Source organism: Dermacentor andersoni, chromosome 2 (genome assembly GCF_023375885.2).
Source record: "Dermacentor andersoni chromosome 2, qqDerAnde1_hic_scaffold, whole genome shotgun sequence".
In the NCBI taxonomy this organism is placed as follows: domain Eukaryota; kingdom Metazoa; phylum Arthropoda; class Arachnida; order Ixodida; family Ixodidae; genus Dermacentor; species Dermacentor andersoni.
The window spans coordinates 10,695,519-10,722,351 of NC_092815.1; the positions used below are offsets into that span (position 1 = coordinate 10,695,519).

At 43.7% G+C, this 26,833-nt stretch overlaps 1 protein-coding gene across 2 annotated transcripts in view; it reads right to left on the reverse strand.

Annotated features, from left to right (window-relative positions):
* LOC126543003 (uncharacterized) overlaps positions 1-26,833 on the reverse strand; it is a 68,759-nt gene that overhangs the window by 33,738 nt on the left and 8,188 nt on the right. For both annotated transcript variants that reach the window (XM_055077560.2, XM_055077561.2), the window contains exons 5-12: positions 26,256-26,416; positions 24,553-24,639; positions 23,924-24,048; positions 19,063-19,123; positions 18,807-18,894; positions 13,537-13,620; positions 12,792-12,869; positions 774-1,327 (exon numbers count right to left, since the gene is read on the reverse strand). In XM_055077560.2, coding sequence (XP_054933535.1) covers positions 774-1,327; positions 12,792-12,869; positions 13,537-13,620; positions 18,807-18,894; positions 19,063-19,123; positions 23,924-24,048; positions 24,553-24,639; positions 26,256-26,416 — 1,238 coding nt within the window. The remainder of the gene's footprint in view (positions 1-773; positions 1,328-12,791; positions 12,870-13,536; positions 13,621-18,806; positions 18,895-19,062; positions 19,124-23,923; positions 24,049-24,552; positions 24,640-26,255; positions 26,417-26,833) is intronic.

The window sequence follows — 26,833 nt, forward strand, 5'->3', positions numbered from 1 at the left end:
TTATTTTGCATTCTTGTAATTAGCCTTTCTTTGTTGTTGCTGACTTGTTTCTATGTATGCTTGGTCATTCCTCATGTCAAACCCTTGAACTATATGACTTGAACTATTTTGACTATAAGATCCAATCGTGCCCAACCTGCTGTATGCTTTCGCTGTGCCAAGAAGGGTGAGCCAAGAAGGATGGTGGCCTCACGAGTGCAGTTTTCCTCCCGTGCAAGCAACGGGAAAGGAAGGGGGGGTGGCTGTGGAGCAACCTCGCAGCAACACGACCAAGTGCGTGCAAATTTTTTTATTGTAGACACCCTAATGGATCAGAACCATATGTACAACCTCTGTACTTGTTATAGCTGTTGGCACAACAGCTATGTTCCAGAGATTTACAATCGTGGGAAAAAAAATTGTAGCTTAAAAAACAGAAAATTGTTTAACACACTTGATACTCTAGTAAAACAGCCCTGTATAAGATGAACATAAAGGTAATAACTTTAAGACTTAAATCTTAAAAGAGCTTTTTTAAGAGTTGGTGACATACCTTAATATGTGCATATCTGTGAAAAATTTGCTACACACTCCACCATTCAGAACAGGAAAACATGACAGGCGTTACCTGTATCCCCTTGGGCCGTCAGCCAGACAACCCTCCGCAAAAAATATTTTTTGGGGAAAAAAACCTGTTCAAAATGTGATGGCCTTGCTGCAGCTGTACATACACACAAAATGTCAACATGCTGCCAGAAAGTAATGGCAAATCATCCCTACACCGATGAACGCACCTGATAGGGCTGTTGTAGTGTAGCTGGGAGCTGGCCAGGCTGCTGCAACTGCTGCTGCTGCTGCTGCTGTTGCTGCTGCTGCTGCTGCTGCTGAAGTAAAAGCCGAGACGCTTGGAGTGTGGCTGCCTCTGCTTGCTGCTGCTGTTGCTGCTGCTGCTGAGCCTGCTGTAATTGCTGTGCATGTTGCTGCTGTTGAAGAAGTTGCTGTTCTGCTTGCTGCTGTGCCTGCTGCTGAAGCTGTTGCTGAGCCTGTTGTTGAGCCTCATGAATCTGCTGCTGCTGTAGTTGTTGCTGCAGCTGTTGTTGCTGGAGCTGCTGTTGAAGTTGCTGCTGCTGCAAATGCTGTTGCTGTAATTGCTGCTGTTGCAGCTGCTGTTGCTGCAGCTGGTGTTGCTGCAGCTGCTGCTGTTGCAGCTGGTGTTGTTGATGCTGCTGTAGTTGCTGTAACTGCTGTGGCTGCAACTGAGCCATGGCAGTCTGAGCGGCCATGACAGCTTGCGTTGGGTACATTACGGTTGCCTGAGTCTGAGGTAGCGCCGTCACATAGCTCACACCTGCGGAAGAACCCCCACCAGCGTTTGTCATCCTGGGGGCACTGAACCACACGAACTCAACTAAACGAATGATGGACGCCACAATGCTCTAGAGCATGGGTTCTCAAAGTGGGTTCTGTGGAACCAAGGGGTTCTGCAGGCCCCTCCTCAGGGTTCCACAAGCCAGTGATAAGTTTTCCCTGGTTCTGCACTTGCAAAGTCACTAAGACTGTGGACAAGAAGTGTGCTCAATCCAAGGGATCTCTATTACCCAAAAGCACATCACAGTACGTAACAGAAACGTGCGAGCTGCACAATAAGTCTGCTAGCAGCTTGTAGCCACCCAGCCTCCGAAAATGGGCAGCATGCCTAAGCTTTCACACTTGTATCTCAAAGGCAGTAACTTACCCCATGCGTATCTCTCCTGTTTGTAGATAAGGGCTAGACAGGTGCCGCTAGCATGCACATTGACATATAAGTCAGAGGATTTGAAAAAAAGATGCATGGAGTAGCACAACACAGTTGGTTTTAGTAGGGTAGCTCGGCAGGCATTAAACGCCACAAATGTACAACGCAAAAGAGCAAGAATGGTGCTAGCGTCCAACCAAAACGAAGCAGCGGTGTTCGCATTGCCATAGTCATCAGCGAAAATCATACGTGATACTTGTCTGACAGGAATGCTGGAACACTTCATGCCTAATTGTGCCTTTAGAGCCTTTGTTGTTGCGTTTATCACCCTGCATAACACTACATTGGCAGCTGGCCGTGTGCCTTCATAACTGCGCAGTCACCAACCATGATCGCATTGATAGCCAGCACAATTTTGTCTGCAGCAGTTGTGGTAAACAGTAGTTTCGTTTTGACTCAGTGTGCGCGTTGGCCACGTGCCTTCAAAACTGCATAGTCGCCATTCGTGATCGCATCAATATCAATCGCAGTTTCATCCGCAGTTGTTGCAGAAAATGGTTGTTTTATTTTGACTTGGAGCATGCGCCAGCCGCCTGCTTTCAGAACTGCAGTCCATGATCACGTCAATAGTAACCGCGGTTTTGTCCGCAGCAGTTGTGAGAAACAGTTGTTTCACTTTGACTCAGTGCAAAGCTGTTGAGGATGAAAAGCGCCAGCTACAGCATGATGAATGGACGCTTTCTTGGCGACCAGCTCACTGGCAAAGAAATAATCAGGATGTATGCACGGTAGTGAAAAACGTTTTTCAGATGAAGACGTGCCACTGCCATGCTGCAAATGAAGTTGCAAGGCCTTCACCACTGTGAGCACTAATGAGTCACAAGATGATGAAAACTGCAGCTTCCACAATGCTTTTATGCATAGAAACGGGATCTGCTGATTCATTCAGTAAATAAAAGCGTGTTGCCATAGTAACCATTTGCTTATTGTTTTGTTACCCTTGATAATTCTACATTTTGTTAATTTGAAGATTTTTTTTCAGTCTCGTGAAATCCAAATTAACAAGGTTTTACCATCGTCAGAGTCGGCACTAATTCCAAAACCACTTTTCATGAAATGTTTTAAGTGTTCCCATGTAATATGCTCCGAAAACTGTCATTCTTTCTCAGCACGCCTTGGTTGCGATGTTGCCTTGTCTTGGCTCATGACGACTGCACCCAGTTTGCACCACGTGGGTTGCACATCACCGTCAAAATAGCCTGCTCACCACCACCGTTGGCCCCAAATGTGTTGTGTGCTACACCTAGCTTCTATTATTCTACATTACCCTGCCCACTATCACTGTTTGCCCCAAACGTGTTGCACACTTCACATAGCCTCTCTACAAGGGGGGAGTTCCTCGGCACTTCATGGAGCTGAGTAGGGTTTCCTGGGACCAACATGCTTGAGAACCCCTGCTTTAGAGCCAGCTCAAGGACCAAGCCACTTAGGAAATGCACACACACTAGTACAAATCTTGAATACAAACCCTGCTGATTTACGGGCACCCAACACAACACACCGTGTGCACAATGAAACTCCTAATGCTAAGAAGCAGCTGATCCCACCTGAAGGGAAAAGGTTAGACCAAGAACAGTGAAACTGAAGAAACTCAGCAGATGGTCTCCTCAAACACTAAAATGTCTTCTTCATTCTACTCAGACAGCAGGCACCCTTGCACTAAACATTCCCAAGCACTTAAGAAAGCAAGTGAATAATTACCGTATTTACATGATTCTAACATACACATTTTCCTGAACAAAATGAATCCAAAAATTCCCTTTGCCATTACTATCTGATACAAAACTGAAGCAGTGTTCACGGCACTGGCTACTGTAACTGCCAGCAGGACTGCCACTGTCATCATAAGATGGCGACAGAACAAGTTTTTTACACAAGGTGCCGACAATAGCACTTCGCTTTCATTACAAAAACTTATTTGAGGAAGTTATATTTAGGAGGGCACTGGTTTGGGCTGGTTGGTAACAATCCATAATAAATATTATTTGCGCACGGCTTGAAATGAGGGCTAAGCTTGTGTCTGTCATTTCCTAGTCCTCGTTTCAAGTGGTGCACAAATAACATTTATCATGGATTATATTTAGGCTTGTGTGAATATTTATTTGATATTTTCGAATATTTGATTGAATATTATGCTGTTCAATATACGATCTGGCTCAAATTTCAATATTCACAATTTCTGAAGTATTCTCAAACAATTGATCAACAGTTTTGGTGTCGTGAGCAAGTCGCATCGCATGGCTCATAGCCAAGACAAGTAATTTACAGTCGCTGACTGCCTTTCGCACTTGCTCAATTATTCAAGCATTAATCTCACCCACCATTACCTTCTATTTTGAACCATACAAAAGACACACACACACATACATACAGATACATACAGCAGTTATGGACGCCATAACGTATCTGGCTAGATTATTCAGGCGTGATCCAGACACATGACAACATTAAATATGGCGGCAGAAGAAAATTATTGGCTTTCAGTTTGTCCCTCATACTCTCCCTTTCGCTGGCAAAATGGTTTCCCAGCCTCTTGAGAGACCAATGGCTGCTGCAAGTTGATTTGTGTTGACTTCGCACTAAACAAATCAAGCCATAAATTTGGTTGCCGACACTCGGCGAAACAGCAATGGTTAGGCCTAACAGCCAAGGCGGGTGTCGCAATGGGCTGGCTGAAAAACCACCACCAGAAGTTTGCCGCTTATTGGTGACTGTACCTCAGATCACACGCGTGGTCTAAACTGAGGGTCGCAGAAGCAGCGAGCATGCGTTCAGAGCACTTACTGGACAGAGCTCGTTAAGCTCACCTGCATATGGATAGCACAACCCAACTGCTGGGATCGCGCAGTCAAGGTCATACTTTTTAACAACACACCATGGGTGAACATGAAACACTACCGCAGCCTCAACCATTAGGAAATTTCGATGAGAGTTGTGGTAATGCGCGACTCTCACGCGTCCCCCGATACCATATTTACTTGCATAATGATCACACTCGCGTAATGATCGCACCCCTGAAATTCGTCGTCAAAATTCGATTTTTTTAATTTCCCGTGTAAAATCGCACCCCGAACTTGCCGCAGCGATATGTCGTGTGCCAAGTCTAGCTAATATTGATTGCGCTTACCATCTGTTGAATGCTACGCGAACGACTCTTCAAGACAAACCAAGCAGTCTGCACGCACCAAACATTCTTAAGTAGATGCCTCATTTCATTACTTTCATCACTTTCCGCACTTCCATGACAAAAAGAGGTACAACCAAACTTGCCTTTATTATGGGTAGGCTTTATAATGGTTGTGGTCAACAAAAACAAAAAAGGCGCCTTTCGTTTCTTTTCATCTGCACTCGTGGGCACGCAACAAATCGCGAGCGCCAATGATAGTAGCCACGTTAAAAGTGTACCCTATTCATACGCCGACGCTTGTAACACAGCTAAGATATTCGCTCACCCTTAGCGGAAACGTGCCGTATTAGGTTAGTACTGAAAACAGATGCCGCAGTTTCCGCAGCATGCCGGACATGTGTTTCTATGTCACTGGCAGCTAAGCGCGCCCATCTGTTTCTGTCCCCTCAAAGTGGACATGGCTATGTTATTGCCGCAAGCTTGCAGATACTAACGTATTATTCCTTACTGATACGGAAGAAACTGTTTCAATGCACGTAATGTACTCAGGTGAAGAAAAAAAAATCGCGTTCGGCGCGTTCGGCTTGCTCCGCCGGCAGCCATTTTTGTTTTGATGTCTCGCAGCAAACGCGGGAAGATAATTTTTTTTTGTTTTTCGCAGGAAATTTAACCCGCGTAATTATCGCACACCTGATTTTGCGGCAATTTTTCTGACAAGTGCGATCATTATACGAGTAAATATGGTATGCTGTTTTCTCGCATATCTCCCATATCCTGTAATCCGGCTTCGCCACGTGGCTTCACTGCAGCGGTCGGTACGCTTGCAGGGTAGTACGAGAGATGGCGCAAGTGTTGCTCTGCTAACGCCACCTAACGGCGGGGTTACATGGCGCAAAAAGGAGAAGGCTCCTCCTCTTTGGCTCGGGGTTGGCAAGCGGCGCGGACGTCTGCGTGGACGTTCTGCACATGCGCCGATCCATGCTTCTGTGAGACCGTCTCGCGAGGCCTACCTCAGAATGGACGAACATGATCGTTTGAACATGCCAGTGAACATGCCACTGTTCACGTGACCGTACACACAAACAACCAGGCGTTGGTGTCCAGCATGGGGTGAACATATTCGCTCGTTATTCGGTCGCGGTGAGTCGGACTTCCACGATTTATCGCACGCCCATCAGCATGTTTTGTGGATAACAGCTCGGCGAGCAGGCATTAGTCTATGAAAGGTGCAATAAATGCCCTTGTGATTGTTTGCACTACTGTGTTGTTGTTCCTTTGTCCCAAGAGCATGGATGAGAACCCCACAGAGTAAAGCACAACTGTGAGCAAAAGCGTGTAAACGAATTCCCAGTTCTGCTGGCATTGTAAAAGATGGAACTTGCATTTCTGCATGAAGAGAAACAGTGCTTTCAAAATAAACTGAATCAAGATGAGTCTATTTCCTTCTTTGCAAGAGGTAAAACAAGTTAGATTTCTAAACATCTGGCACTTAGTTAAAGCTTTATGCAAGCTGCACAGCTATTCGAACTATTCATTTTGAAGTTATTCAGCACTAATTAGGATTCATTTGTTGGTTAGTTTGCTTCAAATTAAAAAAATTATATTCACACAAGCCTAGCCATTTTATTTGCTGATCTTGCAGTTATGGAGCTGCATTTCAGGCTTCTGACATCTTATTGAATTGCATTCATAACAAGACAACCTAGCAAAGTGGATGGTCAAGATGTTGGCCACTGTAGCATTCATGATTGCAGAATCATTCAATAAATGTGAAATATCAAGTGCAGTGGACCGTACTGGGAAAAGCACGATTTATAGACCATAATAACAAGCTAGCAGAGATGACAGACATTTTAAGTGTGAATAAATTTACATTCTGTCAAGGTGAATCCTGCTGGTCTCATTTTGTTCTGACTATGAATACAATATTGGAAGCATGCTATAGGGTGTGCATCAGGTATAGGTGCAAATTATTTTCTTACATTGAAACCATCAAAAATGGGAGCATGTTAGATTTCGAGGCACATTAGAATCTTGTAAATACAGTAATCAACATAAATGTCTATGGAGTGCATCTAGTCAACATGGTCAGACAGCATAGAGTTCAATGACAAGAAACAAAAGCCTCAGACAAAAAGGTATCAGCAACACTCAAAAGGAGAAACGGTACAAAAAGTAAAGAGTCAAGCACAAGTTATCAAAGAAGTTGGAAGGCCTGTGAAAAACAGAAAGCTCACAAGAGTAAAAGACACGTATACATTTATCTATGGGTTGGCATTACCGTTGGTTAACATACTGCATTCTACCCAGCGCCCAGGACCCACAAGCTGGTATCTTTTTACTAACTCACTGAGCAACTGTTTGGAAAAGTACCTATTATTCAATGTTGCTAGTTCAGCCTTTCTCCTTTAGGAAGCAGTGCCTGCAAATTTCCCATCCATGTGGTAGCATGTGTGCTGATCGTCGTCTTTTCAAGTTTTCTTTTGGTAACCCTTTTTTACCTGTCTCAGCTGCATGAACACTAAAATTACATACAAAATGAGCAATAAAAGACGGACATGTGATCATCACTTGAAAGTCTTGGCATTCCATATGCACATGAGGCATTCGAATTCATGTTTGTAATTGTATGGTAACATGGTGCTATAGTGCGTAAGATTTGGCCTCCTTCTGTCAGACGTGGTAAGGTTCCTACTTTTATGCCTTTTGGTTGCCTCTTAGTTACAGGCATTCTGTAAGAATATATGCAATGGCAGCAATCAGAAATACAAGCATGAATTTTTTTAAAGCGTAGCTTACCACACAATAACAAGGCACTCACATTTGTGTTTGTGAATGCTTGGTACGTTAGTGGTTCTAGCATTCAGACTTTTTCCTAAAATTTTCCAGTTTGGCTCATTCTCTTCTGAATCAACAGAGTCCATTTTTAATGCATCTAGCATTTAGGAGTTTACTCAGATTTAATGTGACTGCCTAACCGTTTTCGTAAGCTGACCCCAAAGAGCGTTAACACAGACTCGTATGTGGGAGACAATCGGTACTACTTCAAGCGCCACTTTCTGAAAGATCAGTAAGAAATAATCCCCCATTGTGCTCCACCTATAAAACCTCTATCATCACCCATAACACACAGTGCAATTAGTGCTACAAATAAGCACCTCTGAAAGCATGCAAGACACATTCTTCAATAGCAATCGGGATTATTTCTCGATATATTTGTATATAAATGAAAGTTAGATTACGCTACAAATGGCCATCGTATGCATAAAGTGCATACTTAGTGACAGTGAAGAGCATAGATTTGCATTACATTATGGTGCAATGTTACCAAATGGTAATATACACATTTTTAGTTTATTTCTGAAATAAACAAATTCGTTTATGGACAATGGTTTAGAAGTAGTTTAGTAAGCGCAACAAGTTAGCAATAATTTTTTTAGTTATTTTCTTCATATATGGCACCATGGAGGGTAAATAGTTGAAGAAGATAGACAGTGCCTATAGTGCTACAAGTGAGCTTAAATTTTAATATGCCCCATCATCCTTTACATACACAGCAATGAAACCAGAAAACACTGCTTGGAAGCACTGAAGTGTTAGATTAACATAGGTTCAATAGTATGTTTAATTGAAAACAGATGAAGTATTTCCTCCTACATCTCAGATGAGCAAAGGGTACCAGGGCTCCCAAAAGGTATTTTAAAGCCTCAACAAGCTAGTTAGATGTTATGGACAGGTTGTTACATATTACGGGTGAGGTGAGTATGAGTCCACAAAGATTCGCTATGGAAAGCTGTACGGCAAAAGCTTGTTAATTTGATTCTTAATTAAATTATGGGGATTTACGTGCCAAAACCATGAACCGATTATGAGACATGCTGTGGTGGGAGACTCCGAAAATTTGGACCACCTGAGGTTCTTTAATGTGCACCTCAATCTAAGTACACGGGTGTCTTCGCATTTCGCCCCCATCAAAATGCGGCCGCCGTGACCAGGATTTGATCCCGCAACCTCCTGCTTAGAAGCACAACACCAGAGCCACTAAGCAACAGCGGCGGGTAACTGGATCCTTGAACATTGAATAAGCTGAGCCTTACTAATAAATTAGGCTTCTGCAATACCAAAAAGCCTCTCTTACTGTGAGAAGAGGTTCGATAAGCCAGAAAACAAAAAAGAAACGAAAAACTGGCAGCAACACAAGGGTGTCTACCAAGTTGATATTTCCAAATTCTCCGAGTTTTCCAGGTTTTCCCTGAGTGGCTTTGTAAAATTCCCTAAGTGACACAGAACTTTCTTTTAGAAGACGGGTTGACACCATGTCGCCTGATGCTGTCACTCTCTAAGCAGGTTAAAAAATAAAAAAAAAAAAACACTTAACCCAGTTTATCTAGCAAGGAGTAGTGTTTATTTTATTCAAAAAGAAAACAGAAGGGAGGGGTTAGTGCAATGCACAGAAAATAAAACTTGTTCGAAGAAAATGGCAAAAGCAATTGCGAATAGAGTTGAACATTCTTAAATTTCAAATAAAAAGAAGATGCATACAGAAGCAATTATTTTCGAATATGAGCTATTTCTATATATTGATAGCAAGCTTATTGGCATGAGGCCCAAATTTTGTCACAAGTGAGATTCTCGCTCAACAGCTTTTAAGTCAACCTCAACTGTTCTGACATATTCTCAGCCTGCACGCAATGCCTCAGTGTTGTGTTTCGCTGCTTTAAAGAGTTGATTTTGGTTTAGATGAGGGACACCTGCATCCTGGCGTCAGCCAACACTTTATTTTTTGAGCTTGAGCTCCTTTATAGAAGTGGCGGCACACTTCCTTTCCTGTTCATTCCTCCATGCATAGGTCCTTTCTGTTCCCATCCTCCTGCCTCCGCGTGTTCGCCGCATCACCATTTGAAGCATCCTCTTGATCAGTTGCACGGTCAACGTCCGATTTTTCGGACACTTTAGGGGCCATGAGAAGATACGAAAATTGAGCAGCTCGAGAAAATGAATGCACGTCTTTTACTGCCTGGAGGGCTCAAATTGCCAAGGCACAACTGAAGAAGCTCTGAATGCCTGCCAGTACACTTATTAGGCATATCGGTGCTCATACTGTGACAGGAGATGGCAGGTGCACACATGTACAATTAAGGAATACATACCATGTCCCATAACAATTGCTCCTTCTCACGCTTGTTATGCTTCACTGCAATACTTTCGCGTATGCTTCACCGCGTAACATTACTGTACTAAGGCGACGCTAACTTTCGGGAACCAGCATTATGCAATGCGCCGTGCTTTCTGAGCTTCAAAGCCATTCGCGAGAACCACAAAGGCGGAGTCAGTGCCATTGCTGTCAGCGGCGAATTCTTTCAATGAAAAACACGGTACCGAACGGCAAGAACCTTAAGAGCGAATGTCGAAGCAGCTAGGGCCTAGCATTGCCTTGATGGTGGCTACAGCTGCCAGCCGATCTGTGCGAGAACGCCGGTTCGAGGCGGAGAGGTACTCAAAATGGCGCCGGTGTTGGCTTTGATTAATGCCATTTTGGACCTGCAGTCACGACAAAAAGTCTGGAAAATCGGACGGTGAAGAGTCCTTGCATCCGAAATTTCCTACATGCTTATACACCGACTCTATGGGGTATGCGTGGCGGTGCCGCGAACCTGTCCAAATTATTGGGCGTCCAGAAAGTCGGTTGTTGACTGTACACTGGCAACTCCTCCAGCCGACGATATGGTGTCAAAGTAGATTCATTATAATTCCTCTCTATTCCTCGAGCCAGCATTAGCACAACTTTCGTTCCCTTTTAATAACATTACAGCTAATTTTCCCCAATAGAAGCAGAACTTCCTTGAGTTTTTTGTGAGTATTTCCAGACTATTCAAAATCCCTGAGAATTCCCGGTTTTCCCAGTTGGTAGACACCCTGAACACCACCTTGAAGTTCCTGAAGGACATTAAGAAATATGAATGTCAGTTCCAGTCTAGTATTTGATTGCTTATTGGTAGAGATACGACTATGAACCCAAGACAGAACGTGGCAACTTCCAAGAACTTCAACTGTGCCACAACAGCCCAAATATAACAAGGTCAACGTCAACAGTGAGCTGTAGCGCTAGAAGGAGTGTGCATCAACATGATTTGCACTTGAAATCAAACCAAACCTGACAAGAACTCTCAGACACAACCCCCTCCCCATATTTTTGCCCCACCCACATTTCACATCATTGCTATACAGGACATCTATTAGAGTTTTAGAATAAAGGCCCCAAATGGTTTGGAGCCCCAAAGAAATAGCGTTAAAGCCACTGCGCATGCACGAGACACAAACTGTGTTTGGGTTTTGCGTCGGGCAAGCTATTTCAGTGATTCTGAGAGAGCCCCAAAAATTGCCCCAAAAGATTTGCGTAAACAAATATAGTCGCACCCATCGAAGCAACGGCTCTAACCTAGCACCAAACTGGGTTCGATTCGTGGTAACGCGTGAAGTTCACAAGCTAGGAGAAGTGACTGCCGTTATCGCTTTCTCTCAACTGGGGTGTGTTATGAAGATTGACGCCGCCGACTCCGAATTCGATTGTGGAATTTATGGCTCGTAGGCCTAACATGGCTTAGCTTGGCTGGTGAAGGCACATAAAATTGGTTACTCAAAACTAAGGACAACCAACTGTTTGCTTACAAATAACCTCTAAATTGTAATTAAACACGAATACACAAAAGTCAAAATTACTATTCTTATCACAAAATGGTATATTTTATTTAATTATTTTTAATACCTTTCCTTTGACGCCGTGGTGGCACTGTCGGTGCAAGGCGCTATCCGCAAATGCAAAGCCCTATTTTAAAGCTCTTTACTCCTGCGTGCCCCAACGCTAACACCTGAAAAGCTCCTTGGGGCACCAAACTATTGGGGCTCCTATTCTAAAACTCTCTATTAATTCCTCTGTGTGCTTTGTCCATTTCCTATAATCTTTCTCAGGGTGCTAATGACTCCCTATAAGCACTTAAGGAGAGAGTGACATTTACGCCTTCCAAACCACCTAAGCATGGTGCCCTACACCTCAAGGCACCATGAGCAATCCAATGTTATGCTTTGGTACCTATAGTGAACGTGCACCACAATATGGCTCTGCCCAGGAATGAGGACTACGTATGGGAGATGGCTCTGAGAACTGATCAAACCGAATTATAAGCAATGGCTTATGGATAATGAGTTCTATAAGCCTCTGCTACAGCTCCTATAAGAGTTGTTCAATAAAGACTGAGGTTGATGCTCTGGAACCTTTATTTCTGAAAATTATGCAGCGGCACTTTTATCCCTTTCTGTTTGCTGCCCAGAAAGAAAAATGCATGCGCCCCATCGTTTCTACCAAGCCTAAAAGCATGAGTGAAGCCATCTTTTGCCACCTTCTTAAAGATGGCCTCCGTTGTCTTGACTACACCTTGCTCCATGTCAAAGCAATGTCCTTCTCTACCGGTCCCCAAAGCATCAGAACGATCCCCTTACCCATTCTACAGTCTTATGCACCTTCTTTATGTACAAACCATTATGCTCAGGTCATCAAACTCAAATCCCTTGACATATTTAAGCTTGTTTGATTGCCCTAGCTGCTACCACTAGCTATAGCTGGACAGCTATGTACAGCCAGCCACAAAACCATACACGACATTATTTAGCCTTTCAGAGTGATTCATTAAATCTTATCCGAGCAGAAATCCACATTTGTCATGGAATCCATGTCCCATAAACATTTGTGACCAACTGTACATGTGCTGGTCATCATACATTTTTTTGCGGCAAGTTATTACGTTACTCAGATTCATCTGACCACTAGAACAAGAGCTCAAAAAGCAGAAAGTATGAATGGAGAAAGAGAGAGAACTCGAGACAGTGGCTCACTTGAAGGCAAGCCTTGTGACATGGGCAGCACAAAGGATGCTGACTGGGCTCCCATCACCCCAGGGCTCACCAGAATGCCTGCAGCCACAACAGAAGCACAGTGCAAAAACTGAGCACACTAGCTGCTCTGACATCACATCACATTGTCCTGTGCGCTGATGGCCAACAGCTCCGAGATGCGTTGACATGGCACAGTTTCTCTCCATCAGCAAAGCTAACTGTTTACACTTTGGTATGCCCACAAATCCATTTGAAGCTGGTGCAACTGGAAGCATTCGTGCAGAAGCAGCGATTGTGAGCGTGCACCATATCTTGACAACACAGTGTTCAGTGAAAACGATCCCGGTGCACAGAAGATTGTCTAGGCAGCAACTTTACTGAGTGACAATTACAAGAACAAAGAAAAATTTGATTTGATCATTTGGTAAACACTGCCACTACAAAACAGGAATGCAGAACAGGCTTTTACAGCCAACACAACCATGTGATTACAGTGAATTGAGTACTGGTGAAAAAAATTACGAGCAACAGCTTAGCTTAGAGGCACAATGATAACAAAAAGGAACAAAAAGAAGCTCAAAGAACAAATGGCTACCACCTAGCACCAGTAATAATCTGTTCAGCCTGCAACAATGCAGAGTGTGATGAAGACTAGGTGCACTGAATATAATGGAAACTGCATGCCAAGAGCAGCAAAACAACCAACTAAACAGTGTCAAAATGAGGAACAACACCATGCCCTCACCCTGAGCTTGCACTTCTCCTGCAGTTGCAACAGGCTGGAAGACCTGGCCCAGGCCTGTGATGACAGGTGCACCTGATGCCAGTTCTACGTTGCATTGTGGCAACGCACCATTGCATATGCGAGAAAACAGCCAAAAAATATGGGCACAGCACCATCACATACAAAAGCAGTTGATAGAAACCTTGCACAGCTATAAACAATAAGCTCGTCTTGTACTCTCAGATCTCACAATCTTCACACGTAGTGGGTCCTTGGCACATGCTTACACATTTACCGTAATTTTGACTGTGCTATAGAATCTAAAGTGAAACTACTGCTGCTAATAATACTACACTGCACATACTGTGCTGAAAGAAACATATCTTTCTGCAAGTGCTACAGTAAACTCTCAGTTGTATGAACGTTGGCTTAACGAATATTTCAGAATAACAAGCTTTTAAAAAATGCCCGGCAGTCTTCCTATGCAAAAATCTTTCAGTTAAGCAAATTTCTGAATAGCAAATACTTCAGTTGAACAAACTTGATCAGTGAACGTGGGCTCATTTTTTAAAATCAGTTCAAGGAAGTTTTGCACTCTGCAGCACTGGCATAGTTGGTGCTCGCCGCCCCCAAATCAGCCCTTCAGCGGCAGCTATGTGCAGTGACAGTGACCTCATTACCTGAGCTGAACTGTCAGATCTGGAAACTGTTTCCAGCGTTCATCCCAATAAAGAAGAATGTGACGAAGAAGATGCAATGTCAGCGGCAGATTCAAATCCTGTAGTTCTAACTGAGGCTGTAGGATGCCTTGGAAAGTTGCGAGACTTCATGTCTCAGCAACAAGCTGTGCCAGGGGAAATGCCCGAAAACATACTCTCTGGACAGCTTTATTACTTCTTGCGTTTTAAGAGCACCAGCGCAAATTAAAATTATATTTTTTAAGCAGCAAAGTAACTTATGCACTTCATATATACTCTCGTTACAATGGACCCTGATAATCCGACAAAAAATGTCCATTTTATCGTAAGTCCATAATATCCGAAACGCTTCACTTCCGAAGCTTTCGTTGCGATGTCTAACAACTTTATGTCAAAGAGTGAGTGACGAACGTCCAAAATAAAAAAACAAACGAAAAAGTCAGTTTCTCCCGAAAGGTGAGGCATCGATTGCGATAGCAAAGTAAGCAAGATAAGCGCAGCAGCAGCAGTGAGCGAACTGACCTTCGTGTCATCTCTCGCTTCAATGCAAACTAATTCTCGAAAGCACAGCGCACACGAAGCTACCAGCACTGGGCCATAGGCGTATCTACCGGGGGCAGAGGGGGCAAGAGGGGCACTTGCCCCACCACTTTCAAAAATGGGGGGTCAAAGTATGTCCTTTGCCCCCTCCCCCCTCCACTTTTGAAAGCATGTACTTTTGGCTGCATGCTGGAAAGTAGAACAAAACTACAGCTGAAGCTAAATTTTCCGTCTTAATAGAGTGACCACATAAGTAATGCTTTTCTTTACTCCGCATCCCCTGCTTAGACAGCGAGGATCGTCTTTTGTGCCTTCTCAGGACGCCCTATAGCGGACGACACGTGGGATTGGGCATACACACTCGTGTTGCGGAGAACGTCTGACGTTGGGCAGTTACCGTCCTAACAAATGTCAGCTTGCACAACTTGCATCATGCCCACGTTCTTGGGACCGCTATTTCCGTATTCAAAAACACAATCAGCTTGGTACATTTACCCTGTGGGTGAGGGGAAGGTCCAGATAAAGCGTTACACTCAGCCGCGCCTAACGACTGGCGTGCCTTGCGGCATGAAATCATTGGTTTATCAAATGCTAGAACTAGGTATTTAATCTCTAAATAGAGATAGCCTATGTAGCGTTGCAGTATCCGTATATTACCAATGTTAAGGTGTTTATTTGACCGGACTAGGAGCAGCGCAGCGGTGACAGTCTAGGCAGAGCATGGACTCCAAGTGAGAGTGGCATTTACGAGCAAAAGCACTGAAGAGGATGATCCATTATATCATTCCAATCCTTCTCTACAATTACCCCCGGAAACGAAAAGGGGGCCACCCAGCAACCTAACAGCTTGTCACTATGACATAGTAGGTCTTGAGGCGGTCGATGTTGACTATGTCTCGTCCACAACGGTATACAGAACGTTCGCAACGACAACACGAGCGGTGCATGCCATTATGGGGTGAATAGACTGGGTGCTGGCTGTACATCAACTATTTAATCAAACCTCTTTCAGGTATAACTGTCTCGTGTAATCACGACATCATAGATATGCTAGTGAAAATGACCTTGGTCGAACATGCACAGCCATTTCAATACCAATAGTACACTGACTTAAAATTCTTTTAAAGGAATGTGTCGCTTCTGACTTTGACGATTTCATTTCCAGGCTGTTTTTAAATAAGAGCTACACTATTACTTCTTTCCCAGCAGGAGAAAGAAATAGCAGATATTCCGTATTTTGAAAAATGAGGGCCACTTTTTTGTGACGTGTACCAAAAATTCGCACTGTGTCTTATGTGCTCTGAAAACAGTTACTGATAGTCGCTTTCTCCCAATTTTTATGCAGTATACACTGCATTTAGTTGTTTTCCCCCGGTATCCTGGGTAAAATATGTGGGGTACGAAGTACGAAGTAATGTTCCGAGTGACGAGCGATGTATGTTTATTCTGTGCAGATTCATAACAGCCTTTGCAGAAAGTTGCTCACTGAAGCGTTCTAGAGTGTCATACTGCCACTAATCTAAATGTTTCCCAGACTCCTAAAAGAGCACAAGAGACGGTTGACATTCCGTGAAAATAGAGGGAATTTTAAATGCAGTGCATTGCGAAACTTACCTGCTTTAAATGGAAATGTTGCAGATACTAATTACTACATCCAGATTTTTCCATGTATTTTCATGCATCATATGAGATCCATAGTTTGTTTCTCCTATGTCCACGGTGAGCTAAACAAGGCATATTGTTTATATTGGGGGAAAGATATGGGCATGGTATGGCCAATGTGTAGGCAATGTTCGAAGTGGGTGGTTTAAATGCGCATTTTCCAGTATAATACATATACAAGTGCTCCATCGTTATTCGTCTGTTTTACGAGCGGTGTAAAACTTGGACGGCTGCGCTGACATAATTACAACTACAACTGAGGTCCAATTTTGCGAACATAAGGGGAACAATCCACCAAGTTCATGTGCGATGGTAAATGCGTGTTGATCAAATACAGCGTTAAAAAAAATTGTAAAAATTTGTAAAAAGTAGTATCTAGGTTTCCCAGTGTCCCAAGAGAGCTCTGCATTTCACATATTTTATATGTTGAAGGAATAGGCAGCATTTTAAGTGTTAATGTTTCTGGCTGATTTAGAAGCGTAACAAAACTTATTACACCGTCGTCATTTCTTTCTTTTTTCTCTTTTTTTTTTTTTACTTTTTCATGCATGACCTATTAGATTCGCCTGGTACCTTCACCGAAATAAAAGAGAGATATTCGTTTTGTTTGGCGACTGCAAGGACAAGTTAATGGGTACGGTTAATGGGGACAGGTTAATACATGGACTTTCGCAATAAATTACATATGCAAGCGCTCTAGAGTGCTATGAGTGTGCCTAACGAGCTGGAGAGAATTGAGCCACTGCGCTGGCAGAGCTATAAAAGCTGCCAAGACCAAATTTAGTGAGAAATACATTGCAGATTGCTTTCAAGATAGGGCACCCACGCAGCTTATCCACATTGCAGATTGCTTTCAATATATGGGGTCCGCGCGGGTGCACACTTTGTCCACATCGCAGATAGCTTTCAAGATACAATGCCCGCGCACCTTGTCCACATCGCAGATCGCTTTCAAGATACAGCCCCCGCGCACGCGCGAACTTTGTCTATATTGCAGATCGCTTTCACGATACAGCGCCGGTGCACTTTGTCCACATGGCAGATCACTTTCAAGATATGCTGCCCACACACTTTGTCAACATCACAGATCGCTTTCAAGATACGGCACCCGCATGGGCGCACACTTTGTCCACATCGCAGATCGCTTTCGAGATACGGCGTCTGCGTGGGCGCGCACTTTGTCCATCTCGCAGATCACTTTCAAGATACAGCGGCCGCGCCGTAAGCAGCAGTCATCGGAGTATAACCTGCTCTCTCTCTCACCTAGCAACCCTCACCCCGTGCCTCGCACGTGAAAGAAGACGGCACGTTTTCCGCCCCGCCTGCCTCCCTTGCCTGCTCAATATTGAGCCCCAATCGTCGGCTGACCCTTCAGCCCTTGTCCACACAGCCAAAGCTCGTTTTATGCGCCCGATTATTAAAAAATTGATGCTAATTTCGTTCGCAGTAACCGATGGTCCGTTGTAGCGCAGTCCATTAAGAGCTTAATTCATTGCATGAATAAAATAAGTAGAACAAACTAATGCTGAAATGTGGTCTGTTGTATCAAAAAGTATGTTGTAAGCAGGTCCATTATATGCAGGTCCGTTGTACGCAGGTCCGTTGTGCGCAGGTCCACTGTAACGAGCGTAGACTGTATTGATGTACATATAACTCCATAAATTGCATTTCACACTTTTGAATCGATGTCTGCTGTGCCTTATGCTGTTCCATGTTCCAGTGAATATTCAGTTTAGTGAACTTCTAGTTAAGTGAACTATTTCGTTGGGTCCCTTGAAGTTCACTCAAGTGAGAGTTCACTGTACTTGCATGTGCGATACCCCATGTACTAGACCAGACTTAGAGGGACCCCACTATCAAAGACTGTTTGTAATAACTGGGCACATCACAACATAGTTTCTGCCTTTGCAAGTGTCGAAGATGTAGCTCCTTACCTTACACTGACCATATTCCATTAAGGCACACGTGAGCAGCTCAAAGTAATTCATTTATTTAATTGGTTTAACATTCCAAAGCCACACAGGGGTTCTGAGATGAGAGGTGCAATAGTGGAGGACTCTGGATTAATCAGGGCTTTCTGGTGTTCTTTAACGTGTTCTCTGTACATGAGTATTTTTGTGCTGTGACCTCATTGATATGCAATTGCCATAACAAAGAATCAACCTCGGTGCTTTGTTCTCAGCTGCAGAATACCATAGCCAAGGAAGGACAGCAGGCGGTGGTATCTCAAATGCAGTTAAAAAATTCGCATTAGGTGTTCATGCACTAACAATTTTGACCAAGGTTATGAGCAAGCGGATTTGTACAAACTGGCTACATCATGTTAGCCAAAGGCAACATTGACTTGTGGGCACATCAAACTGAAATGTTTAAGTAATATGCAACACTTACGTTGATTAGCAGCAGCCTGGGTCATGGCAGACTGGAATGTCAGGGCAGCCAGCTGTTGTTGCTGCCACTCTGCAAAGTCTGTGTGCGTCTGCAAACACACAACCACAAATCAGCCAACAAAACTTGCTTGTATGTGCTCTTACTAGCCAAAAGTGGTGTTAGAGCATTGCTCAAATTTCTTTACACTCACAATCGCTACTAGGAGAGTATAGTTACAATGTAATGCATAAAAATGACAAATAGGCTCTCTACTCACTGTTTGGATCAGGCTAATAGCCAGTGACTTGGCCGCTTGCAACCCTTCTAAAGTCGGATGCCTGGCAACAAAAACAGAAGTGTCACTTAGCTGGAGATTTTTTTCAGCTCATAAGGAAGCATGCAAAGTAAACTTTAACAGCACTGCTTATTATCCAGCTTGAAAAGGTTGAAGAAGGCAGGCCCTTTCACAGTGAATTACAGTAAAGTGTTGCTATAGTTAAGCTGAAGGGGGAGCCAGAATTACTTATTACAGTAGAACCTTGTTCATGCATTTTGGAAAAAACTTACCAACCGTGAAAACGTACAATCCGAAGCCATTCGAAAATTTGGCATACTCAATTGCAGTTGACATCTACATAATGTGAAGTGTTGCGCAAAGCACTGCAGCACGAGATGCTGACACACATTGTTTTTATGGCTTTGGCAAGCTTATGTTTGCACTACTCGAATTTGGCCTTGGTCAACAGCCTCTTCGGGCGGGGCATTTTGGTAGTAAGTTTCAGCGCGCCCACTTGACAAGAGATGCCAATGCGTGTCAACCTGCAGGGGCCCAGGAGGTCTGAAGGGTGCTTTATAATTTTCTTATTGCGTATTGTTTTAAGATGGCAACGGGACACCGAAACGAAATCAAACTGGCAGGCAATGCCAGAATACAATGCCGTCAGAGCGAAACATCAGGCTCACTTCATGCCAACCGGAAGCATGGAACGGCGTCACATTTGGCTTATTGCCTATTAAATGTATGCAGTAGGCTTCCAAGGGCACTAAGCCACAGGCAAGGTCAAACAGCTAGATAAATGAACAGGTTATCGTAACAGGGTTGGTGGCGACAGCTGTGCATGCACGGTGCGGCGACCCGTGAGACTGGCTGGTACTTGTAGAAAAAACCGACTGCATGTTGACATTTTCACATGATGCTCTTTTCTTGCTTGCTCTTGATCGCATGGGCCCTGCACCTTTACTTGTTTACATTGGATTTAACGAACAGAAAACATATCATACGACTGCATCTTAGCAATGTACTGAATGTTGGTGCAGAAAGTTCCGTGTTTTCCAGGAATCCATTAACCGGTGCATTAAGCAAATACTCGCACTGGGAAATTGTACAAAACGGGATTGTACGAGGGTTGATCCAGAAATAAGGTTCCCAAAGAGCTCCAGCCCCACGGGAAGGTGCGAGGCGAAATCGGGCAACACTGCTGCACGCGGCTGTTCCCCTACTCTCGATTCCCCTTGGCCGCGCTTCGCTGCGCCGCTCATGCTTGGCTCAGCAGCCATCCAATATGGAGGTTCTCATTGTTGGTCCTGCCAAGTGCGACATACATTCCGTAATTCGCTTTTTGCATGCCAAAGGGACTCCACCAGTGGATATTCATCTTCAGTTAACAGAAGTGTACGGCGACAAGTGTATGTTCATTCAACACATCAGAAAGTGGTGCAGAGAGTTTGGTGCCGGTCGAAAGGAAGTCCACGATGAAGAACGGAGTGGAAGACCGTCAGTTTCTGAGGCGGATATCGAGATGGTCCAATGCAATGTGCTTCAACACAGGAGGATCATCATCCGTGAACTTGTTGCTCAAATTCCTGGGAGTTCTTACGGTACAGCGGAAAGAGCTTTGACTGAAAAATTGGGGTATCAAAAGTGTTGTGCTCGATGAGTAGCGTGGCTATTGACATCAGACCACAAGGAGAAATGCCTTGGCTGTGCTCGCCAGTTTCTTCAAAAGTGTCAAGAAGATAAGGAAGGATTGTTGGACTCCATTGTTATGGGAGACGAAACGTGGGTGTTTCATGTTTCATTTGCAACACTAAGAAAACTCAGGCGAGCTATCCAGAACCGTCGGCAAGGACGACTGGCGCTGCCTCATGGCAACACCTGACCTCGCGTCTCCTGTCAAACCCAGAAACTTTTGACAAACTTTGGGTAGATTGTCGTGCCCCCTCCCCCCCCCCCCCCCGCCTCCAACGTGTAGTCCAGACCTCACGCCTACTGGTTATCACTTGTTCCCCAAGTTAAAGGAACATTTGAGTGGCCAATGGTTCCGGAGCGACAATGAAGTCAAAGAAGAGGTGAAACGCTTTCTCAAATTGTTGGCGGCAGAGTTCTACGACATTGGGACACAGAAATTGGAGCACAGTCTATAAAAATACGTACAAAACGATGGCGATTATGTAGAAAAATAGAGCAAAGTTTCATCTTTCCAATGATGTAAATTTCTGAGAATAAACAATGTTATCTATCCCTAAAATTGATGGGAACCTTATTTCTGGATCAACCCTCATATCTACGAGGTTCTACTGTAGAATCCATTACTTCATCATATTTTTTAAATTAATTACATTCTGGAGTCATGTTTCATTCCACCATAGCCGACCACAACCTTCCACCAATGTGCAGCATGTTGTGTGCTCAGAGCACAGTGGTAAGGTGGCAGCTGTATGGAGCAAGAGTGGACTTGGCAGTGCGGCCAGTTTGCGAGTTGCCAGGTAGCCGACAGATTGCACAAGTTCTGAACAGTCGCGTCAAGTAGCGTCTCGCGCCACCGTTTGTCAGCCCCATCAGTGTGAAATAATCAGTAAATCTTCATTATGAACTAAAGAAAGTTTGTAATATCCATTTATAGGAAATTTAACTTATGGGTCTTTATGGAAATTTCAAGGGGAACCACAATTACTTCGTATTAAACTGTTTGAATATAATGAGGTTTCATTGCATAGTTTAACGCAAACAGAATGAATTCAAAAGGGGATTGAAAAATATGGTAACAGACAACTCATTGATGTAAGGGCACTGATGTGTGCTTTAAGAGAAACCAGTATATTCCCAAAGTATGTTGCTGGATGAGTTGGGACATGTTCATGAATATGAAACGACAAGCATGAAAAAAGTACTAGGACAAGGAAGACGACAGGACATGTGCTCCTGTTAGATGACATGATATCATCTTGCTTGTCCTCGTACCTTTTCTGTGCTCACGTTTCCATATTCATGAACACCAGCACATCTTTATAAGCAAGAGAAAGATTGATCACACAAGCATTCGATGCCATCACTCAAAGGCCAGGCTTTTTGACATATCACTAGTAAATACTGAAGCACAGGTTTCACCAGCTTCATCTATGCAGTAGAGCCTGTGTCACAAACAGAAAAGCACACATTCTGCAGAAAGACGGTCAAAATCAGGAAAGGCGAGAACGCTCCCTTAAACTGCTATGCCTTTCAGAGGCAGCAAACAGTGGCAACGGCAGCACTGCTGTACAAGACTGGGCACACTGCAGTTACAGGCATGTTCACTACATGTGCTCCAAGCTTGAAAGAAATAATACCGTATTTACTCGATTTTAACCCTTTCAGGGTCAATGACGTAAATATACGGCGCCGCGAACAAGTCCAAAATGGTCGATGCCGTATATTTGTGGCGCCGTCTGTACGTTTAAAAAGCGCGCCAATTTTCAAACTTTTTCTTTCCTGGCATGTGCTGTCACTATGTGGAGATACAGTCAATTTTTTCTTGCGCCTCACTCTCATGGTTTTCGTTGCATGGTTTGTTTTAGAGCTAGTTTGCTCCAGCGCATCTATATACTACCGCTCGCGCATTGGTGCGCGCGTGGGCGGGCGAGGGTTTGGGTTTTGTTCCACGGGCAGTTTCGGCTTCTTGAGCTCGCAAAACTGATAGCTATCTCGTTAGTAATCACTCAAAGGGGCGACCGCCTGTTTCTCGCTCGTTTAATGCTTATAGAGGCGCGCATAGGGAGGACGTCACCATGCATGCATTTCCTTTGTTCTTTCCTTTTCCTTTTTTTTTTTTTTTTTTTTGAGACTCGAGAAATCTAATTGCCTCTTGTTGGTGATAAGATGACGCTTAGCGGAAGTTTGTCACATATTTTGCACTTTTGGCGGGCACACAACCATACAGTTTTCTTGAGCGTGCTCACCTACGCAGTCCAATTACGCTATGGACGTAAATATTAGTGTAGGAGCAGGAACATTTGAGACTTGCAAAATATTCTCGTGTGCATTTTCTAAGCCTTGAACTATGTGTATAACAATGCATCAACTTTTTAATTCTTATAAGTTTATTTCCTTTTTTATTGTTGTTATTCATGAATAAACAGTATATATAACCAACGTAAAATATTTTTTTCTCACTTTACGATCACCCTAGAAAAATTACGGTAATTTTTTTTCGAAATAGGTCCCTCAGCAGAATTGGAATCTACACGAAAAAAAATCAAGCCTGGGCGGTTGCATATGGTGAAAAGAATCGACCCTGAAAGGGTTAAGCACCCCCTTTTTTTTATGATCGTGATGCCAAAAGTGAACAGGGTGCTTAGATTCAAAAAATCTAAAATGACCCTCCCCCACCTTCTTTTTGCAGCAATATGTGACAGGCTCAAGAAATAACATTTTATTTGGAAAACACTAAAAAAACACGGATACCTAGGTGGAGACAATGAACCTACTGCTTGTGTGGGTTCAAAAAGCAACGCATGCCTGCTGATCAGGGTCACTTTCAGCTAGTTTTGGGGAGAGGCTTAGTTTTTGGCGTCCTGTGCCACCATCTGTCGTGTAGCGTCGAAACACAGCAACGCAAGACACGACCGCCTGGATCAGCGCACGGCAGCAAGAAACACCTGCCGCGCACGCCGATTCAGGCAGCCATGCACAAGAAGCCGGAGACTGCGCCGCCGCTGCCACAGCACCACCTCGGGACTCAGACGGCTCCAGCTGGACGACAGAGTGAGCAAGCGCGCTTGGCAGCCCTGGCTACCCCTTCTTTTTCGCAAAAATAGCAGGGGGTGCTCAGAATCACAAAAATACGGTAATAGATGGAGAACAGCTAAAAACTGACACTTACGTGATGTGAATGTGAAGTGGTTCGAATGCTTCCCTACCCGAAGTTGGGTCTAAGAATCCAGAACCTTTCCCACGAAGGGTCACATTGGCACCTGTTGTCGTTTTGATGTGATCAAGGTAGGCACCCTGCACCCATAGAGGAGCAAGTTTAGTTTTAATGCTCACATTCATGGGTCACGAACTATTCTCACAACACTACTTTATGCTGATTTAAAATTCACCTTAGATGAAATTAGCCTGGCGTTAGTCTTTTTCATGAGAATGTGTGCCCGAGCCATTGTGGTGGGAAAAGATGCCACATGAATTGATCGAGACAGCATGGCACAAACGGATGCCTTTCTTTTGCACTCATTGTGTCTGGGGATGTACAATAATCGTAGCCAGGTGAGCCAGTAAAGGGCAGTGAAAGCAAATGCGAGAAATAAGCAATGTGCCACACAAATTCAATCGCGTCTTATATCTCACCACTATGACCACATGCGCTGCCTTTTGTGAGATCTGTTCCCCATGCAAGGCCGGCACCTGACTTGTGCAAGAGGCCTCGCCCAAGTGCTGTTTGCATCCAGAAAAAAGGCCGATTTGAAAAATTGTCTATTTACGAATGTCAACAGACCACAAGAGACAACTCACCCCAGGTCCAAGAATCTTCTCCCGTACCGGAAAAGTCATTGGAGCGTGTTCAAGGCCCACAAATATTTTGTCTTGGATGTAGTGATGCTGGATAATGGCACATACAAAAGATAGCCAGTTTTATTCTCACAGGAAAATAAGGCCAACAAATTATGTCCAAGAATCACAAGGTACTTCATAAATGAAGAACATATCATAAAAATGAATTGGACAATTCTACCACAAGGTAAGCTAGCAACACTGGTGAACACTACAATAAGCTGAAAATTTAGCAGTAAAGATGACAATAATCTGAAAATTTAGCAGTAAGGATGACAAGATAAAATGTGCCACACAGAGCTCTAACATAAAAGAAAATGTTTTGCACACAATAGTATCTGTAGCAAAGTGTGGCTAATGAATTGTGCAGCCATAACGCACCAACTGCCCCCCTTAAAACATGACCGCAATCAGCAGAGTCCACAACACACAATCTGCAACCTCAATGCTATAAAAAGGCAACAGGTTAGATTTTGTAAGAACTATAGACGGAAAGCTTAGCCTCAGTAAGCCCACCTTATCCAACTACTATGCGCTTTGGGAGTAACAGTGCTGAAGAGATGATGAAGACAAAGTGATCCACATGTACAAATGCATAACACAATGTTTTTTTCTAGCACTGTATTTATAAGCTATAAGTTCAACCCCAAGTTTAGCCCAGTGTCAGGCAAACATTAAAGATGACCTCACTGCTCATCTAGCACTTTCATCTAGCACCAGGTGACTGGTACAAAAGACTCTCCTTGGACTGTGGCTGGTGTTTGATCAACGTTAGAGAAGAACCCCGTCTGCACTGCTCTCATGTGGGTGTGGGGCAAGTACAATACATGTGCATCATCATTTCAGATATCTGAAAGCTTTTTTGGTCATTGCTGCAACAGGATGAATGCACTTATTTTCATCAAGTCAGCTAGAAGGACAATTTGCTAATTTATCAGAAGCCTATTTACCCCCCCTACAGAAAACGAAAATACTGAAATATTAAAGGGAATGAGAATTAGTGCTTAGTACTCCCTTCTTTTGAAGCTGTGAAGTATGTTTACCAAGGCCAAGTAGTCACTAGGATCATGAGATTAAAATTTACAGAAAAATGACCACAGAGGTTGCGATGCTCATGGCATGCACACTCGAGTCAAGAATAACCGCTTACCTGCATCCTTGAATAGAAAATTAGAAATAGTATCTTTTGCCAATAATTACCTATAGGAATAAAACTCTGAAGATGACAAGCTTAGCTAAGGACTGTATAAGCACAATGGAATTAAAAATGATAGGCATAACATTGAGACAAAAAGACAACAGTGTCAGTTACAATTATAGAGAAATCATAGCTAATATTCCAGTTGCCATAACGAAGAGGAAGTGGAGTTGGGCAGGTGCCATAATGCAGTCAGTGCACACCTTACAGGTGATTTATTAGCGTGCCGAGAGGCAGGAAACGATGTCACAGACAGCAATGAGATTAAGACATTTGCTGGAAGGACCAAAGAAGGCATCATCCTGCAACCCTCTTGTCAATCTATCAGCCGAATTTTAAAAAAAGTTAAACCTTATAGCAGAAAAGGGCAGGGTCTCCAAGTTTGTGTTGTGCACTGGGGCTGTCAAGCGAAAGGCACATTATGGCAGCTGCAAACTATGTTGTAGGTAATTAGAAGGAAACTTACTCCAGCTGCCTGGGCTGTGAGTAGACTGATAGCAGCAGCTGCCATGGCGTTTGACTCGGCGATTTGCTGCTGCACAAGCTCTGCAGTGGGGTCACTGGCTGTGAAATTCGGATCATCCTTGGCATGCTCTCGAATCACCATGTTGATTCGTGCCATGGCCTCTGAGGAGTGAGGACTAACATAAGACACATATGTGCAACAGTTGAAGTCAGCTCACACACAAGCCCGCTTTAACACCAGCCGATTGTGCCTTCAAAAATGCTATTTGTCACTGAGAGCAATCCTGAAATATTTTAGTAATTTGCATCAATATTACTCCATTTTGCCAAAAATAAGTACGAACACAACAAATGTTACTTACTGTCAAAAATTAACCTAGCTTGCTGCATGAACAAAATAGCTTGGCAGGTTTCCCAGAAATCAAACTACATTTTTGCCACTAAGAGCAAATTATGAGACGTAATTCAACATAGTCCACCATAATGTAGCATAAAACATGCAATGGTTACATTTTCACTGCTTAATGCATGAATTTTTAAGCATGAAATGCTTTTAGCTCCCATTGTCAGTGACCTTCA